General features: G+C 53.7%; 2 protein-coding genes across 9 annotated transcripts; both read left to right on the plus strand.

The window, feature by feature from the left end:
* The first annotated feature begins 76 nt into the window (after positions 1 to 76).
* STK19 (serine/threonine kinase 19) lies at positions 77 to 9,626 on the plus strand. 8 transcript variants are annotated; one of them, XR_008711486.1, is made up of 7 exons: positions 77 to 308; positions 430 to 659; positions 6,903 to 6,998; positions 7,304 to 7,443; positions 7,612 to 7,720; positions 8,634 to 8,731; positions 8,843 to 8,860. XR_008711486.1 is itself a non-coding variant. In XM_055571150.1 (7 exons), the coding sequence occupies exons 1-6, from the start codon at positions 209 to 211 to the stop codon at positions 8,992 to 8,994; spliced, it is 816 nt and encodes a 271-aa protein (XP_055427125.1). In that variant the 5' UTR covers positions 77 to 208; the 3' UTR covers positions 8,995 to 9,039; positions 9,186 to 9,626. The 8 variants fall into 8 exon arrangements, 7 of the variants coding, with proteins under 7 accessions (XP_055427125.1, XP_055427123.1, XP_055427129.1 ...); XM_055571150.1 differs by lacking the exon at positions 7,612 to 7,720 and adding an exon at positions 9,186 to 9,626 and having other exon boundaries at positions 8,843 to 9,039; XM_055571148.1 differs by lacking the exon at positions 7,612 to 7,720 and adding an exon at positions 9,186 to 9,626 and having other exon boundaries at positions 8,843 to 8,990.
* Positions 9,627 to 9,974: 348 nt separating this feature from the next.
* Positions 9,975 to 25,328, plus strand: LOC129645765 (complement C4). The gene is made up of 41 exons (XM_055571156.1): positions 9,975 to 10,532; positions 10,659 to 10,857; positions 11,048 to 11,249; positions 11,602 to 11,672; positions 11,756 to 11,844; positions 12,049 to 12,131; positions 12,312 to 12,408; positions 12,548 to 12,653; positions 12,763 to 12,895; positions 13,578 to 13,693; positions 13,804 to 13,980; positions 14,107 to 14,289; positions 14,412 to 14,597; positions 14,763 to 14,921; positions 15,182 to 15,308; positions 15,482 to 15,556; positions 16,033 to 16,230; positions 16,322 to 16,433; positions 16,525 to 16,595; positions 16,865 to 17,004; positions 17,116 to 17,325; positions 17,565 to 17,616; positions 17,716 to 17,805; positions 17,952 to 18,161; positions 18,339 to 18,414; positions 18,575 to 18,731; positions 18,832 to 18,945; positions 19,030 to 19,201; positions 19,415 to 19,647; positions 19,722 to 19,889; positions 20,256 to 20,315; positions 21,446 to 21,539; positions 21,617 to 21,803; positions 21,939 to 22,029; positions 22,171 to 22,245; positions 23,606 to 23,708; positions 23,844 to 23,933; positions 24,016 to 24,114; positions 24,308 to 24,391; positions 24,676 to 24,808; positions 24,949 to 25,328. The coding sequence occupies exons 1-41, from the start codon at positions 10,468 to 10,470 to the stop codon at positions 25,088 to 25,090; spliced, it is 5,229 nt and encodes a 1,742-aa protein (XP_055427131.1). The 5' UTR covers positions 9,975 to 10,467; the 3' UTR covers positions 25,091 to 25,328.
* The last annotated feature ends 410 nt before the right edge of the window (positions 25,329 to 25,738 follow it).

Here is a 25,738-nt window from a genome sequence, read left to right on the forward strand (position 1 = left end):
GCACCGCCCCTCCCAGCAAGGGGCGGAGGGATGACTAGTCGGCTCTTCTGTCGTCAGCACTTCAGCCTACGAAGATCGGGCTGATTGGTTTCCGAGGAGGGACGCCCAGGGAGCCCGTACGTCACTGCCCTGTGCCGGAAGACTATTTTCGTGGTATCTTCCCTCAACAGCTTTCTACTTCTTCCCCGCCGCGGAAAGATCCCGGGATATGAGCCGGAAGAGGCATCGCCTGGTCCCGGAGACCTTTGGGTTGAAGAGGCGGCGGGAACTAGGGGATGTAGAGGCAGATCCTTTGCGCGGCGAGTCAGGTAACCATGGCAACCCCGGGGCGAGGCTAAAGACCCCAGCTGGCAGCAGCCTCGCCTCTGGTAACCCTGTATGTTGAGACAACAGCGCCCCAGTGTGGTACCCCCGCTTCCCCCGCCTCAGTTCACGTCGCAGTGACTCGGTCTCTCCGCCCAGGATCTGCGCGAGAGGCAGTCGCAGAGATGGTGCGGCTGTTCCCGCGAGTCCTGTTTGAGGATGCGCTACCCCCCATCGCGCTGAGGAGCCAGGTGTACAGCCTCGTAGCGGACCGAACCGTGGCTGACCGGCAGCTGGTGAGGAGCGTCAGAGCGACCAACGGGAAGGCGCTTTCGTGCCTCGCGGGCACTTCCGAGGTTCTCCCCATAACTCACTCAGTCCACCAGCTGTTCAGCCATTCAGCAAGCGCTGGGTCTTTCTGGGCCGGGCATTGTGCCAGGCACTGCGGTGCCGAGGAGAATGCTACAGACCCTCAGGGAATTGCATGCCAAATGATGAAGGTGGAAGAGCGAAGCTTTTGGGGAAACTGAGTCACCGGGCGTGGTTCGTGATGGGAATGTAGGCAGACGTCAGATTAGGGCAGGCCTTGTACACCAGCGTCGTTTTCATTTTACAAAGAAGGCAATGAGCTGGTAGAGAATGTTAAAACAAGAGAGGGAGTGGTGTGTTGCACGGATTGGAGGCAGTGTCATGAGGTGGGGAGATCAATTAGGAAGATACTGCAGCTGAGAACTGGTGAAGGCCTAAATTAGGGCAGTATAATAAGGAGGGAGAGGATGGATGAGGGATGTGAAGCGAGAAAGAGGAAGGACTTCAGGATAGCTCTCGGATTTTCTGGATGACTGAGTGGTTGGTGGAGTGAATAGAGTAGGAGAACATTGAATAGTTGGGGGCAGATGATGTGTTTATTTTGTACAAGTTGAGTTGGAGGTGTTTGTGGAGCCTCCAGAGGCAAATGTGCAGCAGACAGTTGGATGAGGGTTTGGAGAAAATTCTGGGCCACTGATACAGCACTGGAAGCCATCGAGATGTGAGTAGTGGTTCAGTCTGTGGATGTGGGTGAAATTGGTAGTAAGAGGGAGGAGAGGAGTGGGTTTTAACCTTTTTATAAACTTTAGAAGATAATGAAAGCCATGGCTCTCCAGAAAAAAATGCATATATGCCACTATATGTGTATATATGCATATATAGTGTATGTACAATTTGAGGAGGAAGGGGGTTGTTTCACAGATTCTCTGAGGCCAAAGATTAAGGACCCCAGGTTTGCAGTGACAGATAATAGAGCCACATCCCCAGTGCTAGGAGATACCAACATTTAAGGCTGTGTTTCTCAAAGTATGTCCTGAGTTCCACTAGATTACCTGGACTGCTTATTCAAAACTACAGGTTCTGGGAATCTTTCAGTGAGGATGAATTAAGCTTTCTTGAGTAGGAACTGGAAATCTATATTTTAAAGCTACTTCCTCAAGTGATTTGTAATGTGTGCTAAAATTTGAAGTTCAAGAACTTACTGGGAGTCCAGTGGTTAAGATATTTCCACTGCTGTGGTGGGGAGCACAGGTTAAATCCCTGGTCGGGCAACTAAGATCCTGCATAACTCGAGGTATGGCCAAAATAAAAAATTGAGATCCATTGATATGATGGGGGTGGGGGAGGAGAAGGAGGCGTCTGTGAAAAACCTGTTAGAAGAATTGACAGAGTTGAGAGGAACCCAGGAAGAGGTATATTGAGAAAGTAGCAATTTTCAAGAGGGTGGAGTAGTTGGCAGTGTTAAAACCTATGATTCAAGACAGTGGTCTGTGATGTGGTCAAGTAAAATAATAGCCAATTGGATTTTGCAATTGGCAACCTGTTAGGAAGAAAAAAGGGAAGAAAAGGAAGATGGAGACTAGCTCCAGTCTCTTAAGGAAGCAAGTCAGAACCACTCCTTATAAAGTATTTGTTGTTTTTAACCTCCTGGTGTTAGCCTAAATTTTAGAAAAACTTTAAAAATTGCACAAAAGAAAATATGAATTTAACTCAGTCGTGTCTGACTCTTTGTGACCCCGTGGACTGTAGCCCACCAGGCTCCTCTGTCCATGGGATTCTCCGGGCAAGAATACTGGAGTGGGTTGCCATTTCCTTCTCCAGGGGATCTTCCCAACCGAGGGATCAAACCCAGGTCTCCTGCATTGCAGGCAGACGCTTTATCCTCTGAGCCACCAGGGAAGCCACAAAGAAAATATAAACACATATAATTTAAAGAATGTTTATAAAGCAAATACCCACTTAACCATCACCCAAGTCAGACTGCAGAACATAGCCAACAGCCCACATACAGCCAAAATGCCTTATGTCCCTGGGAAGCAACATACCTGACTGGTTTGATAATTGTTCCCTTAGTTTTCTTTATACCATCTGTGTGTTTATCGTAAACAACATAGCTTAGTTACCTACTTTTCAACTTGATGTAAATAAAATCATACCATATGTATTTACTTACATCTTGTTTCATTAGATGATTATTTTTGAGATTCATGGGGGCTTCCCAGGTGGCCCAGTGGTAAGGAATCTCCTGCCAATGCAGGAGACCCAAGAGACGCAGGTTGGATCCCTGGATTGGGAAGATCTCCTGGAGTAGGAAATGGCAACCTACTCCAGTATTCTTGCCTGGAAAATTCCATGGACATTGGAGCCTGGTGGGCTACAGTCCACAGGGTTCCAAAGAGTTGGACATGACTGACAGAATGCGCGCGTGTGTGTGTGCACACACATAGGCACACACGTGTTTTAAAATTCATTTTCATAGATTTCTATTTTGTGAATATATCCCACTTTGTCCATTCTAGTGGAAGAAATTGTATTGTTTTTACAATTTGTCAATTTCATCTAAAATTTCACATTTATTGACAAAGTTTGTAATCTCACTTTATTTTCTGTAGAATCTATAGTGATGATCCTTTTTTTGTTGTTGTTCTTTATATTGGTTATCTGTGCTTTTTCTAGGTTCCTGTTTCCGCCTTTCTGTCGTGGTCAGTCTCACTAAGGTTTATCAATTTTAGTAGTCTTTCAAAGAATTAACTTTTAGCTTTGTTGCTCTTTCTTGCATGCATGTTTTCCATTTCATTCATGTTTCCTCTCTACTGCTATGCTTATTTTACTTTTTTTCCTTCATTGATTTTCATCCTCTATTCTTTTCTAATAGATGAATGTCAGGCTGTAGTCTCCCCCTATATATATCATCTGTCAAAGTGAAACTGAAGTTGCTCAGTCGTGTCCGACTCTTAGTGACCCCATGGACTGCAGCCCACCAGGCTCCTCCGTCCATGGGATTTCCCAGGCAAGTGTATTGGAGTGGGGTACCATTGCCTTCTCCAGGGGATCTTCCTAACCCAGGGATCGAACCCGGGTCTCCTGCACTGCAGGCAGACGCTTTACCATCTGAGCCACCAGGGAAGCCCTTGGTCAATCATCTGTCAAGTTTGGGTATATATTTCCATTATCGTTTATTTCAAAATATCTTCTAATTTCCTTTGTGATTTTTTTTCTTTGACTTACTGGGTTGATTAGAAATGTATGTCTACTTCCTAAACATTTTCTAGTTACCTTGATAATGATTTCTGGCATAAATGATATTATTATGGCCAGAGATCATACACAATATGATTTCAGTCATTTGGAAGCTTATTGAGACATGCTTTGTGCTATATAGTCAGTTTTATGAAATATTCTATGTATGTATATTTGAAAAAAATATGTATTATTCAGTTACTAATTTCTTAGTAACTAAAGTTATTATTGAAATCTTTTATTTCCTCACTGATTGCTATTTTGTCTGTTCTATGAGTTTATGTGAGTTGGATTAATGTACTTTTGTGATTGTGGCTGTTATTGACTCTTCAGATACTTCCCACACCTTATTATCTCTTTTCTTTTCTTCTGGGACTCCAATTAAACACATATTGGGCCTTCTGTTTGAATCCTTTGTCTCTTAGTCTCTTGTCCTCATTTTTAATCTTTTTGATTGTCTTTATTACGTTGTTGTTATTATTATTATTTTTTAAATCTGTCTTGTAGATTAGTAGATTTTTATTTTGGAGAAGGAAATGGCAACCCACTCCAGTATTCTTGCCTGGAGAATCCCAGGGATGGGGGAGCCTGGTGGGCTGCCATCTATGGGGTTGCACAGAGTCGGACATGACTGAAGTGACTTAGCAGCAGCAGCAGCTTTTTATTTAGCTGTGCCATAATCTACTGACTCCCAGAGTTTACTCAAACTCATGTCCATTGAGTCGATGATGCCATCCAACCATCTCATCCCCTGTCATCCCCTTCTCCTCCTGCCCTCAGTCTTTCCCAGCATCAGGGTCTTTTCAAATGAGTCAGCTCTTTGCATCAGGTGGCCAAAGTATTGGAGTTTCAGCTTCAACATCAATCCTTCCAATGAACACCCAGGACTGATTTCCTTTAGGATTTATTGGTTGGATCTCCTTGCAGTCTAAGGGACTCTCAAGAATCTTCTCCAACACCACAGTTCAAAAGTATCAATTCATTGGCACTCAGCTTTCTTTATAGTCCAACTCACATCCATATATGACTACTGGAAAAACCTTAGCTTTGACTAGATGGACCTTTGTTGGCAAAGTAATGTCTCTGCTTTTTAATATGCTGTCTAGGTTGGTCATAACTTTCCTTCCAAGGAGTAAGCGTCTTTCAATTTCATGGCTGCAGTCACCATCTGCAGTGATTTTGGAGTCCCCCAAAATAAAGTCTGCCACTGTTTCCCCATCTATTTGCCATGAAGTGATGGGACCAGATGCCATGATCTTCGTTTTCTGAATGTTGAGCTTTAAGCCAACTTTTTCACTCTCCTCTTTCACTTTCTTCAAGAGTTCTTCACTTTCTGCCATAAGGGCAGAATCATCTGCATATCTGAGGTTATTGATATTTCTCCTAGCAATCTTCACTTTCTGCCATAAGGGTGGTATCATCTGCATATCTGAGGTTATTGATATTTCTCCCAGCAATCTTGATTCCAGCTTGTGCTTCATTGGTGATGGACATGGAGGCCTGGCATGCTGCAGTCAGTGGGGTCTCAAAGAGTTGGACACGACTGAGCAACTGAACTGAACTGAATCGACTGAATCCATCCGTTGATTTCTTTTTTTTTTTTTTTTAATTTTATTTTATTTTTAAACTTTACATAATTGTATTAGTTTTGCCAAATATCAAAATGAATCCGCCACAGGTATACATGTGTTCCCCATCCTGAACCCTCCTCCCTCCTCCCTCCCCATTCCATCCCTCTGGGTCGTCCCAGTGCACCAGCCCCAAGCATCCAGTATCGTGCATCGAACCTGGACAGGCAACTCGTTTCATACATGATATTTTACATGTTTCAATGCCATTCTCCCAAATCTTCCCACCCTCTCCCTCTCTCACAGAGTCCATAAGACTGTTCTATACATCAGTGTCTCTTTTGCTGTCTCGTACACAGGGTTATTGTTACCATCTTTCTAAATTCCATATATATGCGTTAGTATACTGTATTAGTGTTTTTCTTTCTGGCTTACTTCACTCTGTATAATAGGCTCCAGTTTCATCCACCTCATTAGAACTGATTCAAATGTATTCTTTTTAATGGCTGAGTAATACTCCATTGTGTTGATTTCTTAACTGAACCTGCTTTATTTTTGAGTTCTGGAATTTCTATTAGTACATGAATGTCTTTCAAATCCATTATGTCAGTTTTTATAATTTCCTGCCGAAATTTTCCATTCTAGCTTTTATTTATTTCAGCATTACAAGCATACTTAAAAAAATAGTCTATTTTTGATAAGTTTGCTGTAACATATATTTTTAGGTTTGTTTCTATTGTCTGTTTCTTTTGAATTTTGTTTTCCTATATTAGTCTGGTAATTCCTTATTATCTTATGAGCGCTTTAATGCTTAAACAGCTTTTAAAATAACATTTTATGCAGCATTTTACCTAATTTTCAGTGAGTTAGTTGGTCTTGCTGTATTCCTGGAAACAGAAGTTCTGGTTTATTTTTATTTGTTTGAAACATTTTATCCCATATTCCTCTCCACCTTCCCCATCCAAAATCTCAACTGTTAATTCCTTGAGGGGAGAGCCCATTAATCACTGCTTTATCTAAGTGTCTGCCTATGATTGGTCTTAGAAAATATGTCATGATTTTTTTAATTTTTTTTTTTTCAGCAGACATTTAAAAATATTTAGCATTTATTTGGCTATGTTGAGTCTTAGTTGCAGCATGCGGGGTCCTTAACTTGCTGTATGCAAACTCTTAGTTGTGGCATGTGGGATCTAGGTCCCCAATCAGGGATGGGTCCCTTGCACTGGGAGCATGGACTCTTAGCCACTGGACCACTAGGGAAGCCCCTGTGTTGACTGTTTAACAGATAACTCCTGAGGTGGCTGGGTGAAAGACTAATTGAAAAAGACTGGCGATCCACCTAATTCTCTCCCCATAGTTTTTCCTTTACTTAAAGAAGAACTCCCCAATACTTGGACACAGAATGTCCCTGCTCAGTGTGTCCAGGGTATAGCAGAGCATCTTCCCCTGATATCCTTTTCACTCTCATGTCTATGGAGGCAGAAGGCACTGCAAGAGCAGGGGGAGATCAGGATCGTCCAGCTAGGCTTCGACTTGGACGCCCAAGGAATCATGTTCACCGAGGACTACAGGACCAGAGTGAGTGTGACTGTGTGTGGGTCATGGGGGCCAGGGCAGGGGGTGCAGGAAGACTAGGGAGTGGGAATAAAAAGAAAAGAGACAACCCCCACCCCCACCCCTCCCCCGCCACCTCACATCTCACAGACAGGGCACAGGGCTCTGAAAAAATATTACTATGAGGGAGAGGAAGAAGAGGAGGAGCAGTATGAGAGGTAGAAGGCCCTGAGCAGCGGGCAAAACATAGGAAGAGAAATGTGATCCTGGAGACAGAGGTCGGTGGAGGGTTAGGTGGGCCAGACCACGTCTCTCATCTCTGGTTCCAGGTTCTCAAGGCTTGTGATGGCCGCCCATATGCTGCCGCAGTACAGAAGTTTCTGGCTTCCGTGCTTCCAGCCTGTGGTGATCTTAGCTTCCAGCAAGACCAAATGACACAGACTTTTGGCTTCAGGGACCCAGAGATCACGTGAGACCTGGGGGAACCAACAGAATCAGGCATCCGTCCCCTCCCCTCCTCCCTCCAGTCCCATCCGGCCTTGTTCTCTTTCTTTTGGGGAATCTGTTAAAAAGGCAGACTCTTTTTTTTTTTTTTTTTTTTTAAATAAAATGACCTAAGTTTGTGCTTCTTCCCCAGGAGGAGAGGCCTGTCTTATCTGAGGCCTTGGAAACAGCCCTGGACTAAAATTCAGGAGATATGGGTGGCTAATCAAATGTAGAGGCCTGGCAGGAGCCATAAATGCCCGGTGGGAATCAGCATTCACATTCAAAAGAACAACAGCTAGGCAAAGGCTAAAGCAAAGTATCGTTTCAGGAGGGTGGGTCTAACCCAGGATCCCTACTTTGTAACCCATGATATACCTGAACGCATTAGATAAACTTCAGTAAGATTTGGGAAGAGCTATGGTGAGGTATGGGGCTTCCCTGGTGGCTCAGTGGTAAAGAATTGCCTGCAAATGCAGGAGATGCAGGTTCAGTCCCTGGGTTGGGAAGATCCGCTGGAGAAGGAAATGGCAACCCACTCTAGTATTGTTGCCTGGAGAATCCCATGGACAGAGGAGCCTGGCCAGCTGCAGTCTGTGAGGTCGCCATGGAGTTGGACATAGCCTAGCAACTAAACAACAAACAGTGGTGAGGTATGTGTAGGTAACGGCAGGAGCTCCGGAGAAAGGCCTCTGTGCCTCCCCTGGTGGTGGGACTGAGAGTGGTCAAGGGGGCTTCAGAGAGGAGGAGCAGTTTTAGTGAACATGCAATAATAACAGTCATTTCTGGCTCTTTGCGACCCTGTGGACTGTAGCTTGCCAGGCTCCTCTATCCATGGAATTTTCCAGGCAAGAATAAGCCATTCCCTTCTCCAGGGGATCTTCCCGACCCAAGGACTGAACCTGAGTCTTCTGCATTGCAGGTAGATTCTTTACCGTCTGAGCCACCAGGTAACAGGAAAAGAGAGAGTGGACGGAGGGCGGTCAGGTGGGAGAATGGCAAGCAAGGTCATGGGGCACTGAGCAGCACGGTCTGAGCAGAGACCTGCCCCAGGCTGGACTCCTGTCATCCAGTCCCTTGGCCTAGGTGCCCAGGCCTCTGGAGACTTAGTATCCAATGTTAGTGGGCGGGGAGGAGAGAGAGCTCTGAGTCAACACTTCATCTCCACTCTCTTAGGCAGCTGGTCAAAGCCGGGGTGCTCACTGTTCGAGATGCTGGAAGTTGGTGGCTCGCAGTGCCTGGAGCTGGGAGGTTCATCAAATATTTTGTTAAAGGTACACGCTCTGCAGCTCAGGCCCGCAGCCCCTCAAGAACACTCTTTGGTGCCTCCTCAGGCCTCTAGGCCTTATTCACCTTTCCCCTCTCCCATGCCACCTCTCCCCCAGGACGCCAGGCTGTCCTTAGCATGGTCCGGAAGGCCAAGTACCGGGAGCTACTCCTTTCAGAGCTCCTGGGCCGGCGGGCACCTGCCTCGGTGCGACTCGGCCTCGCCTACCACGTACATGACCTCATTGGGGCCCAGCTGGTGGACTGGTGAGTCTTGCGCTCCAGCCTCTGGAAGATGACAGAGCAATGACCTCAGGTTGGATTTCCTCCCTCCTTGTGCTTCCCTCATTAGCAAAGAGCAGCCCCTCTCCTGTCTTCTGGAACCCAGGAACATATCCAGCCAAGTGCTGAGTTCTCTGGAACTCAGGAACCCAGCTCCAGCCTTGTTTTTCTCTTGCACAGTGTCTCCACCACTTCTGGAACCCTCCTCCGCCTGCCAGAGACCTGAGGACTCTGTTCATCATTGCACACCTTCCCAGGGTGGGGATTGAGGGGCCCCGGAGGGCTGCCTGCCCTGGCTGAGGCAGGGTCACCTTGGGAAGGCTCGGGAGCCAGGATGAGTGCTGGGCTTGCTGCTGTGCCGAGGGTCAGATGTGACTGCCGCTGTTGACCTGGGCTGCGTCCCAGTGGAGGGGTTTGGGCTGTGCTTCTCTGCCCTTTCACGAAAGTGGAGCCAGAAACCTTGCCAAGGCCATGGCTGCTGTTTTTCATGCAGCAAGGTGCTGCCACTATTCTGTCTGGGGTAGGAAGGAGGGGTCACTGGGTAAGCTGTCAAAGTTGGACAGTTTTTCTTCCTGTATGTTGGGCTGAAACTGCCAAATAAAGTACTTCTGATGTTTTGTGGATGTCTTTTGTTTCATGAGACATGTGAGTTCGGGCATCTCGTTTAGGGGAAGAGGTAAAGCCAAAGTGGGGCCAGGGCTTTACCTTGTTGATCAGAGAGGAACAAGAGACACTGAGGTCAGTTTCCCCTGTGGGATGGTGAGAATGTGTCTGATTTCCTAAATGACAGAATTTTTGCTAGAGCCTGCAAAAAGCTAGTGTAGTTCAGTTTTTGTGGGAGTTAGTATAAGAGGTTTCCCAGGTGGCTTAGTGGTAAAGAATCCGCCTGCTGGTTCCGGAGACTGGGTCAGGAAGATCCCCTGCAGGAGGAAATGGCAACCCACTCCAGTACTCTTGCTGGGGAAATCCCATGGACAGAGGAGCCTGGTGGGCTATAGTCCCTGGCATGAAAGAGTTGGACACAACTGAAGCAACCAAGCATGCATGAACACATAGTAAGAAACAAGTTTCTTAGTATCTTGTTTTGTGGGACCAAGAAAGGAGCCATGTGTCTGAACCATTTGCTGAGCCACGTGGGGCCCTGCTGGGCACATGTATGTGTGTGCACACTATATGCACAGGCACCCAGACCCAGGCAGTAGTGCTGGGGCCCGGGGCATTGGGATGAGAGGGTTAACAGGGAAGGACTCAGTTGAGTCCATGATTCCCTCAAGAGACCCAGGTGTCCGGGGTGCCCCCTCCCAGTTCTGGGCCTGGGGCCAGTTGCAGTTCTTGCTTGTCACGTGGTTTCCCGGCTTATCTGGACCAGGGGAGGAGCAAGGCTCTGAGTCAAAACTCTGCTCCAAGCCCTGGGTTAACCAGAAAGGAGCAGGCGGGTCTGAACCCCTCGGGTCCTCCAGCCATGAGGCTCCTCTGGGGGTTGATCTGGGCATCTTGCTTCTTCGCCTTGTCTCTGCAGAAGCCCAGGTCCTGGAGGCAGGATGAGGAGAGCTTGAACAGGGCCAGGGCTGGCGAGGGGAGAGTGGGCTCAGAGGGTCCTGATTCGGGGGGAGGGCTGGAGGCTGGCTGTTGACTCGCACCTGTTCTTCCCAGGTTGCTCCTGTTTTCTCCTTCTGTGGTTCGCATAGGGGTCCCCCTGTCTGTGGCCGTGAAACTCCAGGATGCTCCTTCAGGACAGGTGGTGAGAGGATCCGTGTTCCTGAGGAACCCATCCCATGTTAATGAGCTCTGCTCCCCGAAGGTGGATTTCAGCCTCAGCTCAGACCGAGACTTCATACTCCTCAACATCCCGGTAAAGGCCTACTCCCTCCCGGTGCCGCCCAGCGCCCCTCCTTCTGTTCTCCTCTGTCTTCTTGGAAACATCTTTGTCTTCTCATCGCCCTGCTCCCTTCCTCCCCTCCCAGCCCTGTGTTCCTCTGTGTTTCAGTCTGTCTTTCCCCTTCTGCTCTGTCTCTCACCCACTCCCTCTCCCTCTCTTCCAGATCCCCCAGGAACAGGCCAGGGTCTGTTTCCTCCATCTCCTCCGCAGAGCCCCCGAGGTGCAGCTGATGGTGCAGTCCTCATGGCTAAGGGACTCTCTGTCCAAACAGACAGACATGCAGGGTGTCAACCTGTTGTTCTCCTCTCGCCGGGGGCACCTCTTTCTGCAGACGGACCAGCCTGTTTATAACCCTGGCCAGCGGGGTGAGTTGGCGCCAGGGCCTCCACCTTTCATGCCTTCCCAGCCACTTGAGTGAGATAACCTGAAGCACCTCACAGGAAGGCTGCTTTACAGACATTTGTTCTCCTTCCCTTCGCTTTCTGGGAGGGGGTCCGGGGTCCAGGGCCTACGCTCCCATGGCTCCTGCTCACCTCCACAACACCAATTAATAAAGACCACTCAGTCACAATAACCAACCAAGTCCCATAGCTATATAAAGCTGCAATCCCCATGGCCTCCTCACTAAAAAACCCAGAATCTCCCGTGTCGTAAATTACCCAATCCCCTAAACCATTAAACTCAAACACAATCTCCACCTCCTTACTCCATTTCCAGTTCGCTACCGAGTCTTTGCTCTGGATCAGAAGATGCGCCCGGCCACTGACATCCTCACGGTCATGGTGGAGGTGAGCCCCCGACCTCTGACCTTCCTAAGGGGCCAGGGCTGCTGAACTGGCCTGTGGCTGTGACCGCTTCACTCCCATTGCAGAACTCTCAAGGCTTCCGCGTGCAGAAAAGGGAAGTGGTTGCTCCCTCCTCCATCTTCCAGGACAGCTTTTTGATTCCAGACATCTCAGAGTGAGCATTTCCTCCCAGGGACTGTTCCCACCGACACTTCTCTAACTCCCACTTCCCCCAGCTGGCCAACTACAGCACATGGTCCAGTCCTGAGCTCCCTCAGCCCCTGGATCACCCCATAGTCTCTTCCTAGGGAGCTGGGTCACTGGCTGTCAGTGGGCCTTTTGCACGAGTGGGCTGAGTCTCTCCCTTGTCCGTCCTCAGGCCAGGAACATGGAAAATCTCAGCCCGATTCTCAGACAGCCTGGATTCCAATAGCAGCACCCAGTTTGAGGTGAAGAAATACGGTGAGAGCTGGAGATGGCAAGGACAAGTGCCCCTTTTCTGCAAGGAGGAAGGGGTGGAGCAGAGGTGGGGGGTGCAGGGCCAGGGAAGGGAGATGCGGCTGCCACAACCCCAAGGGGAGGATAATATTTTAAGGGTCCTTTCACGAGAGTCTGATCTGCCCTCCCTTTGCCTTGGGTCAGTTCTTCCCAACTTTGAGGTGAAGATCATTCCTGAAAACCCCTACATCCTGACAACGCCTGGCTTTCTTAGTGACATCCAAATGATCATCCAGGCCAGGTAACTCCCCCTCACACATGGTCCCTCACACTGGGCCTGATCCCAGGATGCCCCATGCAGCGTGAATGTGCTGTGGAACCCCACTTCCCTCCCTCGCCCCAGCCCTCAGCCTCTCATCCAAATCTCTCTTCGGTGGCAGGTACATCTATGGAAAGCCGGTGCAGGGGGTGGCATATGTGCGCTTTGGGCTCCTGGGTGAGGACGGTGAAAAGACTTTCCTGCGGGGCCTGGAGAGTCAGACCAAGGTAGGAAGGAGGGTTGAGGTGCGTGAGGTGGGTGAGGAGAGTGAGGCGGCGTGAGGAGATGAGGAGGGAGACTCGAGTCTCATTCTCTGTCCTATCTTCTTTGCCCCAGCTGGTGGATGGCCAGTGCCAAATTTCCCTGCAAAAGGCTGAGTTTCAGGGCGTGGTGGAGAAGCTTAATATTAGCATCGATGACCTCCCAGGGCTGCGCCTGTATGTTGCAGCAGCCGTTATTGAGTCTCCAGGTGAGTGGCTTCCCCTGATTATAACCCTGGACCCTCACCGCTGACCTCTGAGCTGACCCTCTGTTCTCTAGCACCAACACCACCTTGCTTCATCTCAGCTGGGACAAAAAGCCAGGAAAGACCCAGAAGCTGTATCTCTACAGCTCCATTTCTGGGCTTCTTCTGGGGAAGGGGTCCTTCCACCATCTCAGTGTATTATTTTTTACCCGTCCACCCAGACATCCCTCCATCCATCCATGCATCCCTCAATCAATCCACCCATCACTGCATCCATCCACCCAACCATCCATCTAATCACCCATCCACCTATCCATCCACCCATCCATCCATCTCTCCCTCCATCCATCACACATCCCTCCATCCCTCCATGCATCCATGCATCCATCCATCCAGCCTTCCAGCCACCCATCTCCTGCTTCCATCCATCAATCAATCCATCCACCCATCCATCCATCTATCCATCATCCATACATCTATCAGCAGAGCTGTGTTATACACCATCTGTGTGCTATGTCCTGTGGTGGCCTCAGGAAAAATAGAGATGAACAGAAGGCAGTTTGTGTCCTGAAGAGTTCAGCCTTGTTGGAGGGAAACACTAGAGCACCCCTTCCCTGCTCCCAGCCCTCCTTTTTCTCTCTTCCCTGGTCTCTGTGTCCACCTCTCTCCACCCTGTATCTTGCAGGAGGAGAGATGGAGGAGGCAGAGCTCACGTCCTGGCGTTTCGTGTCATCTCCCTTCTCCCTGGATCTAAGCAAAACCAAGCAGCAGCTTATACCTGGGGTCCCCTTCCTGCTGCAGGTTTCTTCTGGAAGGGGGAGGATGAGCAGTGGGCACTGGGGGTGGTGGGCAGGAGGGGGCCGCGTCTCACTGACTGCACCCTTCCCTCTGCCCCTCCCTCATCTACCTAGGCCCTGGTCCGTGACATGTCAGGCTCCCCAGCCTCTGGCATTCCCGTCAAAGTGTCTGCCAAGTTGTTTTCTGGATCGACTTCTAAAAACCAGAACTTTGAACGGAACACAGATGGGAGTGGCCAAGTCATTGTCTCCATTGGTGTTCCTCGGACCATCTCAGAAGTGCAGCTCTCGGTAGGACCCCACCCTCATGGGAGAGGGTGGGCTAGGAGAGAAGGTTCCCAGGCTGGTGGGTAGAGGGGGGGAAGCTGGGTGCCTGTGCCCTTTCCATTGACCCTGTGACCCCTGCCCTCTCTCCAGGTGTCTGCAGGCTCACCCCACCCTGCGGTAGGCAGTCTCACTGTGAAAGCGCCCCTGTCCAGAAGCTCTGGGTTTCTGTCCATTGAGTGGCAGAATCCTCGACCTCTTAAAGTCGGAGAGACCCTTAACCTAAACCTGCAAGCCGTGGGCAACAGTGGGAGCTTCTCCTACTTCTACTACATGGTGCGCATGAGGGGCCACAGCGGGAGATGGGGTGGGAGGGTCTCAAGAGGAAGGAGCCCTCAGGGTGGGTGGCGGCCTCAGGGCATGGGATGGGCAGTGAGGAGCAGCCTGCTGTCCTCCAGATCGTGTCCCGGGGCCAGATCGTGTCTGTACATCGAGAGCCCAGGAGCCACCTGACCTCCATCTCCGTGTTTGTGGACCATCACCTGGTGCCCTCCTTCCACCTCGTGGCCTTCTACTATCACGGGGGCGTCCCGGTGGCCAACTCCCTGCGAGTGGATGTCCAGGCTGGAGGCTGTGAGGGGAAGGTAACTGGCATCGGAAGAGATGGGGTGTGTGCGTGTGCTGGGAGGATTAAGAGAGAAGACTGCATGACTGCAAACGGGGTGATTTAGTTCAGGGTGCACTGAGGATGCACAAGACTGAGCGAGTTCTCCCCACCCCGACTGCCCCCCACCTGCCACCTCTGCCAGCTGGAGCTGAACGTGGACAGTTCCAAGGCGTATCGTCCTGGGGACACTGTGAAACTCAACCTGAAAACAGAGTCTCGAGCCCTGGTGGCCCTGGGAGCTGTGGACACGGCCCTGTATGCTGTGGGTGGCAAGTCCCACAAACCCCTCGACATGGTCAAGGTTGGTCAGGTCCTCTCTCTGATCCTCCCTTCCCTCTGAGGCTCATCCTCCTGCTGCCCAAACCCCAGGCCAGCCACTAGAACTCACTCAGCTGGACTGCTGCCACTCCTCCCTCGAGCCTTGGCCCCGGTGGCCTCTGTTTCCGCTCTCTGTGTCTCTCTCGTACTTGTCTGGACCCTGCCCTCTCACCCAACAGCTGAGTATGTGATTGTGGCCACAGCCACTCTCGTCTCGGCAGCATCTGTGCCTTTTCTCGCAAGGTCTTTGAAGCTATGAACAGCTATGACCTTGGCTGTGGTCCCGGCGGTGGAGACACTGTTCCTCAAGTGTTCAAGGCAGCTGGTCTGGCCTTTTCTGATGGAGACCATCGGACTGAAATCAGAAAGAGTGAGGACAGAGGAGGAAGGGGAGTGGGTCGTGGGAGGGTAAGTAGGAAGGAGGGGCCTGAAGTGGAAAGACAGGAAGAGGAGGGGTGAGAAGGGCTGGGCTGGGAGGGGAGACTCAGAGGGGAGGGGGAGGCCCTGCACCCTCCTGCTGACTGCAGTCCTGCTCTCTACCAGGTCTGAGCTGTCCCAAGGAGTCAAAGTCTAGGAAAAAGAGAAATGTGAACTTCCAAAAGGCGATTCATGAGAAGTGTGAGTTGAGGGTGCCCATGTAATTCTCTAGGGCTTCCCTGGTGGCTCAGATGGTAAAGAATCTGCCTGCAATGCACGAGACCCAGGTTTGATCCCCGGGTTGGAAAGATCCCCTGAAGAAGGGAATGGCTACCGGCTCCAGTATTCTTGCCTGGAGAATTCCATGGGCTGAGGAGCCTGGTGGGCTACAGTCTATGGGTCTCAGAGTTGGACACACCTGAGTGACTAAGGCATATGCAGGGCCCAAGGCTCGGGATGCAGGTCTGCCCGTTGGCTCCTCTGCTCTCGATTGAGTCCGTGCATGGTGTCCGGGCTAGTAATCCAGACACCACAGTTCTGGGGTGAAAGTGAGTGGGGGGAGGTGCTCTGCTTGGACCACCCTCAAGTTCCTGGTCTCTCGGGGTGAGTCCTGGTACATCTAGAGGTCGGGCCGAGGATGAGGCGTGCCTCACGCTCACCCTCACCTGGTCCTGCAGTGGGCCAGTACACTTCCCCCGTCGCTAAGCGCTGCTGCCAGGACGGGCTGACGCGGCTGCCCATGCAGCGCACCTGTGAGAAGCGGGCAGCCCGGGTGCAGCAGCCGGCCTGCCGCGAGCCCTTCCTGTCCTGCTGCCAGTTTGCTGAGAGCCTGCGTAAGAAGGCCCGGACCAGGGGCCAGGTGGGCCTGGCCCGAGGTGAGGGGCTGGGTGTCCGGGGCACTGGCCGGGGCCCCTGGAGGGTCAGGACGGCCCCCTCCTCACCACCCTCCACGGTGTGCCCCCACAGCCATGGAGCTCCTGCAGGAGGAGGACCTGATCGAAGAGGATGACATCCCCGTGCGCAGCTTCTTCCCCGAGAACTGGCTTTGGAAAGTGGAAGAAGTGGACCGCTTCTCCCAGTGAGGGCGCGTGCGGGGCCTGGCCTTGTCTCTGGGCTGAGTCTGGGGCCTGCCCAGCGTGTGACCCAGTTTCTCACCTTTCCCACTGCAGATTGCGACTGCTGCTCCCGGACTCTCTGACCACGTGGGAGATCCATGGCGTGAGCCTGTCCAAAAGCACAGGTGCGGTCACCCTGCCTGGGCCCCTGGCCTCCCTTTTCCATGCTCCCTGGTCTGAGGCTCCCTGCTTGGTCCTTAGCTCTTGGTACAGGAAGGAGGGGCAGAGACCTGGAGATGTCTGCATGCCGAACATGGGGCCTGAAGCCAGAGAGCAGCGGCAGGCAGGGGATGGGTGGGAAGTGGGGGGACCAGGGGCGGGTCCTGCCCCTCACTGCTGGGCTCCCCTGGGTGTGATGCCCCCAGGCCTCTCGTATGTGCCCTTGATCCATCAGGCTTGTGTGTGGCCACCCCGGCCCGCCTCCGAGTGTTCCGTGAATTCCACATGCATCTGCGCCTGCCGGTCTCTGTCCGCCGCTTTGAGCAGCTCGAGCTGCGGCCTGTCCTCTACAACTACCTGGATAGCGATCTGACCGTGAGGCCCCTTGGGGGCTGAGCGCACGGTGGTGTTGGGGGACTGGGGCAGGAGAGGGTGGGGAGCCTAACTGGGTTGGGACTCTGGCCCTCCCCGTCTTCCTGCCCTCAGGTGAGCGTCCACGTGTCCCCAGTGGAGGGGCTGTGCCTGGCCGGGGGTGGAGGGCTCGCCCAGCAGGTGCAGGTGCCCGCGGGCTCTGCCCGGCCTGTTGGCTTCTCTGTGGTGCCCATCGCAGCTGCTGCCGTGTCCCTGAAGGTGGTGGCTCGAGGATCCTTAGATTTCCCTGTGGGGGATGCAATATCTAAGATTCTACAAGTCGAGGTGAATGGAACACCCTTGAATCTAGGTCCCTAGCTCCCAGATTCATCCCCTGCTCTGGCCCTCTCCCTGCAATTGGGCTGAGGCCACCCCCAAAACCCAATGCTTTGGTCCATTGCACTTTCCACAATCCTGGCCCCACTGTGTCCCTGAAGTTCCAACTGCAAGTCCTGAGGAGTGTGCACTGGGAGGGACAGGCTGTAGCCTGTGTGATCTCTCACAGCTCCGTTTCCCCTCCACAGAGAGAAGGGGCCCTTCACAGGGAGGAGATGGTCTATGAACTCAACCCCCTGGGTGAGTGACCTCCACTCACAGACAGCAGTGTCCTGGAGATGGGAGGGGGCAGAGGGCGTGGGCAGCAGGACAGACCGCTGACTCCCCTCATCTTCCCAGACCCCCGAGGCCGGACCTTGGAAATTCCTGGCAACTCTGATCCCAATATTATCCCTGAAGGAGATTTCAAGAGTTTCGTCAGAGTCACAGGTGGGTGTGTCCTCCAGTCCCTTCCCGGGGGTCTCTCTTGGATTCATGGGAAACCTGGGCATTTCTATTGATCCCAAGACTCCATGACCCTCCGACCCTGGCCCCCTGACCTGCTCTCTGACCCTTCATCCTGTCCCTCCCCATAGCCTCAGATCCACTGGAAGCATTGGGCTCTGAGGGGGCCTTGTCACCAGGAGGCCTGGCCTCCCTCCTGAGGCTTCCCCAAGGCTGCGCGGAGCAAACCATGACCCTGTTGGCTCCAACACTGGCTGCTTCCCGCTACCTGGATAAGACTGAGCAGTGGAGCATGCTGCCCCCTGAGACCAAGGATCGCGCTGTGGATCTCATCCAGAAAGGTTCTGAGTGCAGCGGCAAGCAGGAGTCGGGGCCAGGGGAGGGCAATTAATGGAAGCTGGGCAGCCCTGGTGGTCAGAGCAGGGAAGAGAGATGCGGTCCCCCGTGGAAATGGGGAGCATGGCCTGGCCACAGCAGTAGGGGAGTGGGTGTGACCTCAGCCACCTTTCCTCTCCAAGGCTACACACGGATCCAGGAGTTTCGAAAAAGAGATGGTTCCTACGGGGCTTGGTTACATCGGGACAGTAGCACCTGGTGAGTTTGGGGGAGTGTCCTGGGTGTATGGAAGGGGCCAGGGCTGGTGGGGGCAGAGCCAGCTACTATGGGAGGGTAAATAGCCAGGAGCCACCAGGAGTGGGGCCTCCCCCTTATCGGGACCAGTGGCTATCCCCAGCAATGCCTTCATCTCCTCTAGGCTCACGGCCTTTGTGCTGAAGATACTGAGTTTGGCCCAGGATCAGGTGGGCGGCTCTGCTGAAAAGCTGCAGGAGACGGCCACGTGGCTGCTGTCGCAGCAACGGGATGATGGCTCATTCCACGAGCCCTGTCCTGTTATCCACAGGGAAATGCAGGTATGGGGCTGGGACGCTGGGCCAAGGGCATAGGAAGGAAGAGTAGCCCTACCTCTCCTCACTCATGGTTGGTGCCTCCTTTTCTGCCCACTTCAACCAGGGAGGCTTAGTGGGAAGTGATGAGACTGTGGCGCTCACGGCCTTCGTGGTCATCGCTCTTCACCACGGGCTGGCGGTCCTCCCAGACAAGCATTCTGAGCACTTGAGGAGAGTGGTAAGGCAGCTATGTGTCTGCTCTTTGCTAATCTGCTTTCCCTCAGGAGCCCAGTGCACAGACCTTCCCTCCAATTTCTTCCAGGAAAATTCCATCTCAAGAGCAAACACCTTCTTGGGTGCGAAAGCAACCTCTGGTCTCCTGGGTTCCCATGCCTCTGCCATCACGGCCTACGCCCTGTCACTGACCGAGGCCTCCGAGGACCTGCGGAGAGTTGCCCACAACAACCTGATGGCCATGGCCAACGACATCGGTGGTGAGTGGGTCCTGGCAGTGGTCCTGAGGCTTGGGAGAGCTTGAGACCCCTGAGCATGTCCAAAGGGAGATACGGAATGAATGGAGGCCCTCGGAGGGAATCAGAGCATAAGTAGGGGTGACTGGGAAATGAGGAGAGACTAAAGGGGGAGCGTCAAAGGGTCAGACGACTAAGATCCTCCCCTGTTCACCTGTGGGTCTCCTTTCACTCCAGATAAGCTGTACTGGGGCTCAGTCACCACTTCTCCAAGCAACGTCCTGTCACCCACTCCGGCTCCACACAGCCCAGCAGACCCCATTCCCCAGGCCCCGGCCATGTCGATTGAAACCACAGCCTACGGCCTGCTACACCTGCTGCTATGGGAGGGCAAGGCTGAGTTGGCCGACCAGGCTGCATCCTGGCTGACCCGCCAGGGCAGCTTCCAAGGGGGATTCCGCAGCACCCAGGTAGGGGCTGTCCTGGGGTTCTAGGGTGGCTGGTCCTGAGACCGAGTACCTGAGTCCTGGCCCATTTGCCCCAGGACACTGTTATGGCTCTGGACGCCCTGTCTGCATACTGGATTGCGTCCCACACCGCCGAGGAGAAGGGGCTCAACGTGACCCTGAGCTCCTTGGGCCGCAGTGGGCTCAAGTCCCATGTGTTGCAGCTGACCAACCACCAAGTCCACAGGCTGGAGGAGGAGCTGCAGGTGAACCGTGCCCTCACCTGGGTGACCGGGACACCTGGGCCTCCCTCGGCCAGGCCAGAAGCCATCCCCTCTTCCCCACCCCTGCTGAATCCCCACAGCCCCTCTTTCTGATAACTGTGGGAAGACTTACTGGCTCTGTGAGCTGTAGCAAGTCACCCAACCTCTGAGCTTCATTTATCTGATCTGAAAATGATCCATGCAGAATCTACAGTGGGTTTAGGAGATGGTGGAGAGAGAATGTGGGTGAAGGTAGAAAGTGTTGAAAAGAGAGGTGGGGAGAGGAGGTGGAGTTATTTTGGTGGAGGAGATAAGTTGAAGCAACAGTGTGCCCTTCTGACATCTCTTTCCCTTTTGTGCTTGTGAAAGTTTTCCCTGGGAAGCAAGATTAACGTGGAGGTGAGAGGAAACAGCAAAGGAACCTTGAAGGTGAGAGCTGGTGGCACTGGGCAGGCAGGCCCATCAGGGTGAAGCTGGGGTGTTGAGTGGGAGACCTGCGGGCAGAGCTCATGGTCTGGGAAGGAGGAAGAGGCCCCTGGGTTGCGGTTGCCTGTGCTCTGTCCTGGGCAGGTGCCCCTCACTCTGCTCTCCACTCTTTCTGGGCACCTGTGGTCCCCTTCAGCCCTCAGTGCTGATGCTCAAACACTTGGCCCCTCAAGCCAAGCGTCTCCCCTGAGCTCTGAGCATCTCTGACGTAGTTGAGCCCCAAACCTTCTCTTCCTCTGTGTCTCTTGTCTGGCTGACAGAGTCCATCCCTGCAGGAGCACAGCTGCCACTCCGGGGGCCATCTTAGCGGCCCCCACCATGCTAAGCCTTGCCTTGTGACCCGGGAGACTTCTCTGTCTCATCCCAGCCCCGCCCACGTCCCCAGTAACTCCTCCTCTGCTTTCTCCCCAGCCCCGCCCACGTCCCCAGTCACTCCGCCTCTGCTTTCACTCCAGCCCAGCCCACCTCCCAAGTAACTCCTCATGTGCTTCCCACCACCCCCCACCCCGACTCCCACCGACCTCCCCAGTAACTCCTTCTCTGCTTTCTCTCCAGCCGCGCCCAAATCCAGTATAACTCCTCCTCTGCTTTCTCTCCAGTCGCACCCGCCTCCCCAGTAACTCCTCTTCTGCTTACTCCCCAGCCCCGCCCACCTCCCCAGTAACCCCGCCTCTGTTTTCGCCTGAGCCCCGCCCACCTCCCCAGTTGGAAAGATCCTCCCATGTACACACATCTAGCTTTGAATGACCTTCAGGATCTTCTTGTCCCACATGACAAACTCATTTTCCTCTTTCAAGCCTAGGCCAGGAGCCTTTCCTGAACTTTCCATTAAAGCCTCTCCGGTGCTTCTGTACAATGCTTGCCCCTATGCCAGGACCCTGCACCCCCCAGTCACCCAACACCTGAGTCCATTTGTTTTTCTGACAGGTCCAGGGGCAGGATGGGAAAGGGCAGAAGGCCTCAAAGCTCTTAGCCCAGGAGCTAAGGGATCCAGGGCCCTTCCATGTGGCTCTGCAGAGAGGCCTGTGGCCCTAAGTGTCCTCATGTCCCCTTCCCACCCCCTGATGAACCAGGTCCTTCGCAGCTACAACGTCATGGACATGACGAACACGACCTGCCAGGATCTTCAGATTGAAGTGACGGTCATGGGCCACGTCGAGTACACGAGTGAGTGTTGGGGTCACAGGCTGTGGGTCTCTGAGGGGGTGGTGCCAGGGCTGAGCCACAGTGCTGTCCCCTCGCAGTGGAGGCGGAGGAGGACTACGAGGACTACGAGTATGAGGACTCTCCAGCCGGGGATGACCCCGAGGCCCACTCCCGGCCCGTGACACCCCTGCAGCTATTTGACGGTCGGAGGAACCGCCGGAGGAGGGAGGCCCCCAAGGCAGCTGAGGAACGGGAATCCAGGGTGCAGTACACTGTGTGCATCTGGTGAGCCCTGGGGTGGCCCTGGGCGTCTGGGTGCTGCCAGGCTGGAGAGGGAGGCGGGGCCAAGGTCGGGGCTGGGTGTCTGCAGCCTGGAACCAGGCGGGGGGTGACCCAGACAACAGGCACATGTCTCCACAGGCGGGCTGGCAAGGTGGGGCTGTCAGGCATGGCCATTGCGGACATCACCCTCCTGAGTGGATTCCATGCTCTGCGGGCTGACCTGGAGAAGGTGTGACCAGCCACCCAGAGGGGCCGCCTGTGCCCCCAGGAGCCCTGCCCCATCCCTGCAGCAGCCCCAGCTGCTGAGCCCTGTCACATGCCAGCGGCCAGGGGCTTTCTCCTTGTGACTCCCGGCTCCCGTTCCCCACAGCTGACCTCCCTCTCCGACCGTTACGTGAGCCACTTTGAGACCGAGGGTCCCCACGTCCTGCTGTACTTCGACTCGGTGAGCAAGGAGGGTGACAGAGGGGCGCACAGCTGGCACTGGGTTTCCTGAGCTGGTGTTAGGAGGATTCCCAGGAGGCAGGTGTATCAGCAGCTACTGCTCTGGGAGAGAACTTGTGGAGTGAGCAGGGAGACAGGACAGGAGATTGTCAGAGCCTTGGCCAGGGAGGTTCCCCGCTGCCTGCAGGGAGGCGGGGCTGAGCCCCTTCGGTGGCTTTGGGTCCAGTGCCAGTCAGCCGGGGAGGGCTTGAGAGAGCGCCTTTCTTAAATTTGAATTTATTCATCGTGAGGGACGGCTTTTTTGTTGTTGAACTTCCCGTTTTGATATTCAAGTGTGTTTTGTTTTTGTTTTTATAATGATGGTGGACCCAGAAGAGTTGTTGTTTTTCTTTCTCATGGCCGAATTTGACTAACACACAGTTATCAACTCTCTGATGGCCCTCCAAAATTTTTTTGAATATTTATTGTAACCTTTGGAGAGAAATGTGAAAAAGGCGTGTTAATACTGTGATCCATTCGCCATGTATCTGTGGGTCGGGGAGGCCCTCCCTGCCCTGTGTGCAGAGGGGACAGACCCTGTTGGCTAGAGAAGCCAGGCAGAGGAGTCTGGTTGAAGACAATGAGGAAGATGTCAAGTCAGGGAGCTCACCGTGCAGCTTAGGAAGGAAACTTGTGTGCGATACCAGGCTGGACTGGAGCAGTGTGGCCATGAGGAGAGGGATCAGGGCCTACATGAGTGGCGGGTCAGAGAGGGCGGCAGAGGGCTAGCACTTGGTGGTACCTAGGAGACAAGTGAGGCCTTAGTTGTATCAGTGAGGCTATGGAGAGGGTGAGTGGGTTTGGAGGGCAGGCAGTGGGAATTGGGAGAGTTTAATACATCCCGTAAAAATCCCAATACAAGAATCAGGCTGAACATTTGGTTCAGGAGCCACGCGCCTGCAGAGTTTGGGGAGCGGTGAGACTGCCCCAAGAGAGCACAGAGAAGGGGAAGGGCCTGCGCTGGGGCCTGTGCCTCTGTGAGGGACAAGCAGGAAGGTCAGAAATGACCAGGTCAGAATTAGGGGTGGTCTGGAAGCTAGCCCTGAGGGTAGGGAGAGGTTTGTGAAGATGTGTCCATGAAGTGAGCCTCTGTGAAGCCGCTCAGGGCCTGGAGATGAGTGAGGTCACCATGTGGGCAGTGAAGTCAGCAGAGACCTTGGGGAGCAGTTTTTAGAAATCTCGAGGCTGGAAGGTAACAAATGGTGAAGGACACTGAAGATAAGATCGACCGGAACCAAACAGGCAAGCAAATCCATCATAGCGGTCTGCAGGGCCCAGAGGTGGGTTCCTGACGTCCCTCCACCCATCGGCCCCCATGGCAGGTCCCCACCTCCCGGGAGTGTGTGGGCTTTGGAGCTGTGCAGGAGGTGCCCGTGGGGCTGGTACAGCCAGCCAGTGCTGTCCTGTATGACTACTACAACCCTGGTGAGACGTCGGGGACTCTCGGGAGGTGGGGGTTAGGGGCAGTGAGGGTGGCAAGGGAGTCCTGTGGGTCCATGGGACTGGGGAGGCAGGGAGAGGCGAGTGCCCTAACGAACACCTCTCTCTGCTTTTCTCCAGAGCACAAGTGTTCTGTGTTTTATGGGGCACCACGTAAGAGCAAATTCTTGTCCACGTTGTGCTCTGCGGATGTCTGCCAGTGTGCTGAGGGTGAGACACTGGGCCGGGGATCAGGGGTGGGAAGGCGGCGTGGCTGGGGCCTACACAATCTCACCTGGGCCCCTGACTTCAGGGAAGTGCCCTCGACAGCGCCGGGCCCTGGAGCGTGGGCAGCAGGACGTGGAGGGTTACCGGATGAAATTCGCCTGCTACTCTCCCCGAGTGGACTACGGTCAGTCTTCCCGCCCTGGCCCTGGCCCTGACCCTGACCCTGACCCTGACTCTGACCACCCCCCCCCCAAGGTCTCTTAGATTTGGCCTGCTCCTCTCAGGCCCATGGGCAGCCTTGTCACTCTGCACTGACCTCCTGTCCTCTTAGCCTCGGGATAACTAACCTTCCCTCCCTTCGCCTAAACTCCCCACAGGCTTCCAGGTTAAGGTTCTCCGAGAAGACAGCAGGGCCGCTTTCCGCCTCTTTGAGACCCGTATCTCCCAAGTCCTGCATTTCAGTAAGAGGGGGGACAATAAGTGGGCAGGGCTGGGGGGCATACTGGGGAGCTGAGGTCTGGCTTTGGGGCCTTGGTGCCTGGAAGAGTGAAACTGTAGCCACTCTGAGCTCAAAGCCCCTCAGCCTCTTAGAAGCCCTGGGCTTGTCCACAGAGAGGAAGGCAGTCCCACCTGCCCGCTGGAAGTGGTGAGGGTCAAATGGAGGCTTGGCGCAAAGCCCCCCGGCCCCCTTCTGTCCTGCCCCTCCTCTTCCCCTCTGATGACTCTGTGGACCTTCACCCCTCAGCCAAGGATGCCAGGGCCACCACTGATCAGACCAGAAACTTCCTGGTCCGAGCCTCTTGCCGCCTTCAGTTGGAACCTGGGAAAGAATATCTGATCATGGGTCTGGACGGGGCCACTTACGACCTCAAGGGAGAGTGAGTTCTTGGGACCCCTCAGTCTTCTGCTCTGCCCACGCCACTCGAGGGAAATGGTCCCCTGTGCCCTCAGAAGCCAGGTGCCTCAGGGTCTTCCCCTGAGCCTCTGGTGACCCTTCTGACTGCCCCTTCACCCACAGCCCCCAGTATTTGCTGGACTCGAACAGCTGGATCGAGGAGATGCCCTCTGAGCGCATGTGCCAGAGCACCCGCCATCGGACACCCTGTGCCCAGCTCAACAGTTTCCTCCAGGAGTATGGCACACAGGGCTGCCAGGTGTGAGGGAGCTCTCCCACCTTCCGCAGGAGAAGCTGGAGCTGCAAAAGATGGTGCCTGGACTCCTGCCATGCCCGGTACCCTGACCAGAGCCCTAGGCAAAACCAGGGACTCAATAAAAGCCTTTGGCAGCAAAGTGTCTGTGTGTATCTCCAGGACTGAGACCAACGTCCCCACCACCTGCTCCAGGTTCTCGGGGGCCCAGGCCAGGGTTGGCATCATCTAAGGCTCTCAGAGCCTGGGTGACCCTTGCAGTGTCCAGCTCTGCCTGAATCCCCTCCTCCCCCAGGCAACCCCTTGGGAGCTTGGTGCCACATAGTGACCATGGTGGGCAGCTGACCCTGCACTCTGAGGATCCCGTGTCCGCACTAAAACCTCCCTTTTACTCTGCCCGCAGGGAACTCCTTGTGCCTGGCAGCCTGTCACCGGGGCCTCAGGCTGGGGGCTGTACACCAGGCACCTCAGCCTTCTGCTTCGTGAGCAGCTCCCCAGCCGCGTGTCCCCCACTGTGGTCATGCACGCGGCACTTCTAGGGTCTTGCTTCTAACCGAGACCTGCTCTGTAGAAAGCCCGTTTGACACTGGATCCCTTTATCAGTATTACGTAACTTTCCCAGAAATGTGCAATCCCCAGGTCTCATGATACCTTCATCCA

Source organism: Bubalus kerabau, chromosome 3, assembly GCF_029407905.1.
Source record: "Bubalus kerabau isolate K-KA32 ecotype Philippines breed swamp buffalo chromosome 3, PCC_UOA_SB_1v2, whole genome shotgun sequence".
NCBI lineage: Eukaryota > Metazoa > Chordata > Mammalia > Artiodactyla > Bovidae > Bubalus > Bubalus kerabau.

Coding starts and splice junctions, on each gene's coding strand:
- STK19 (XM_055571148.1), top strand. CDS start 209: ATGAGCCGGAAGAGGCATCGCCTGGTCCCGGAGACCTTTGGGTTGAAG. Junction 309..429: donor TCCTTTGCGCGGCGAGTCAG/GTAACCATGGCA, acceptor CCCCCGCCTCAG/TTCACGTCGCAGTGACTCGG. Junction 8,732..8,842: donor CATCAAATATTTTGTTAAAG/GTACACGCTCTG, acceptor CCTCTCCCCCAG/GACGCCAGGCTGTCCTTAGC.
- LOC129645765 (XM_055571156.1), top strand. CDS start 10,468: ATGAGGCTCCTCTGGGGGTTGATCTGGGCATCTTGCTTCTTCGCCTTG. Junction 16,596..16,864: donor GAGCCTGTCCAAAAGCACAG/GTGCGGTCACCC, acceptor TTGATCCATCAG/GCTTGTGTGTGGCCACCCCG. Junction 20,316..21,445: donor ACAGCAAAGGAACCTTGAAG/GTGAGAGCTGGT, acceptor CTGATGAACCAG/GTCCTTCGCAGCTACAACGT.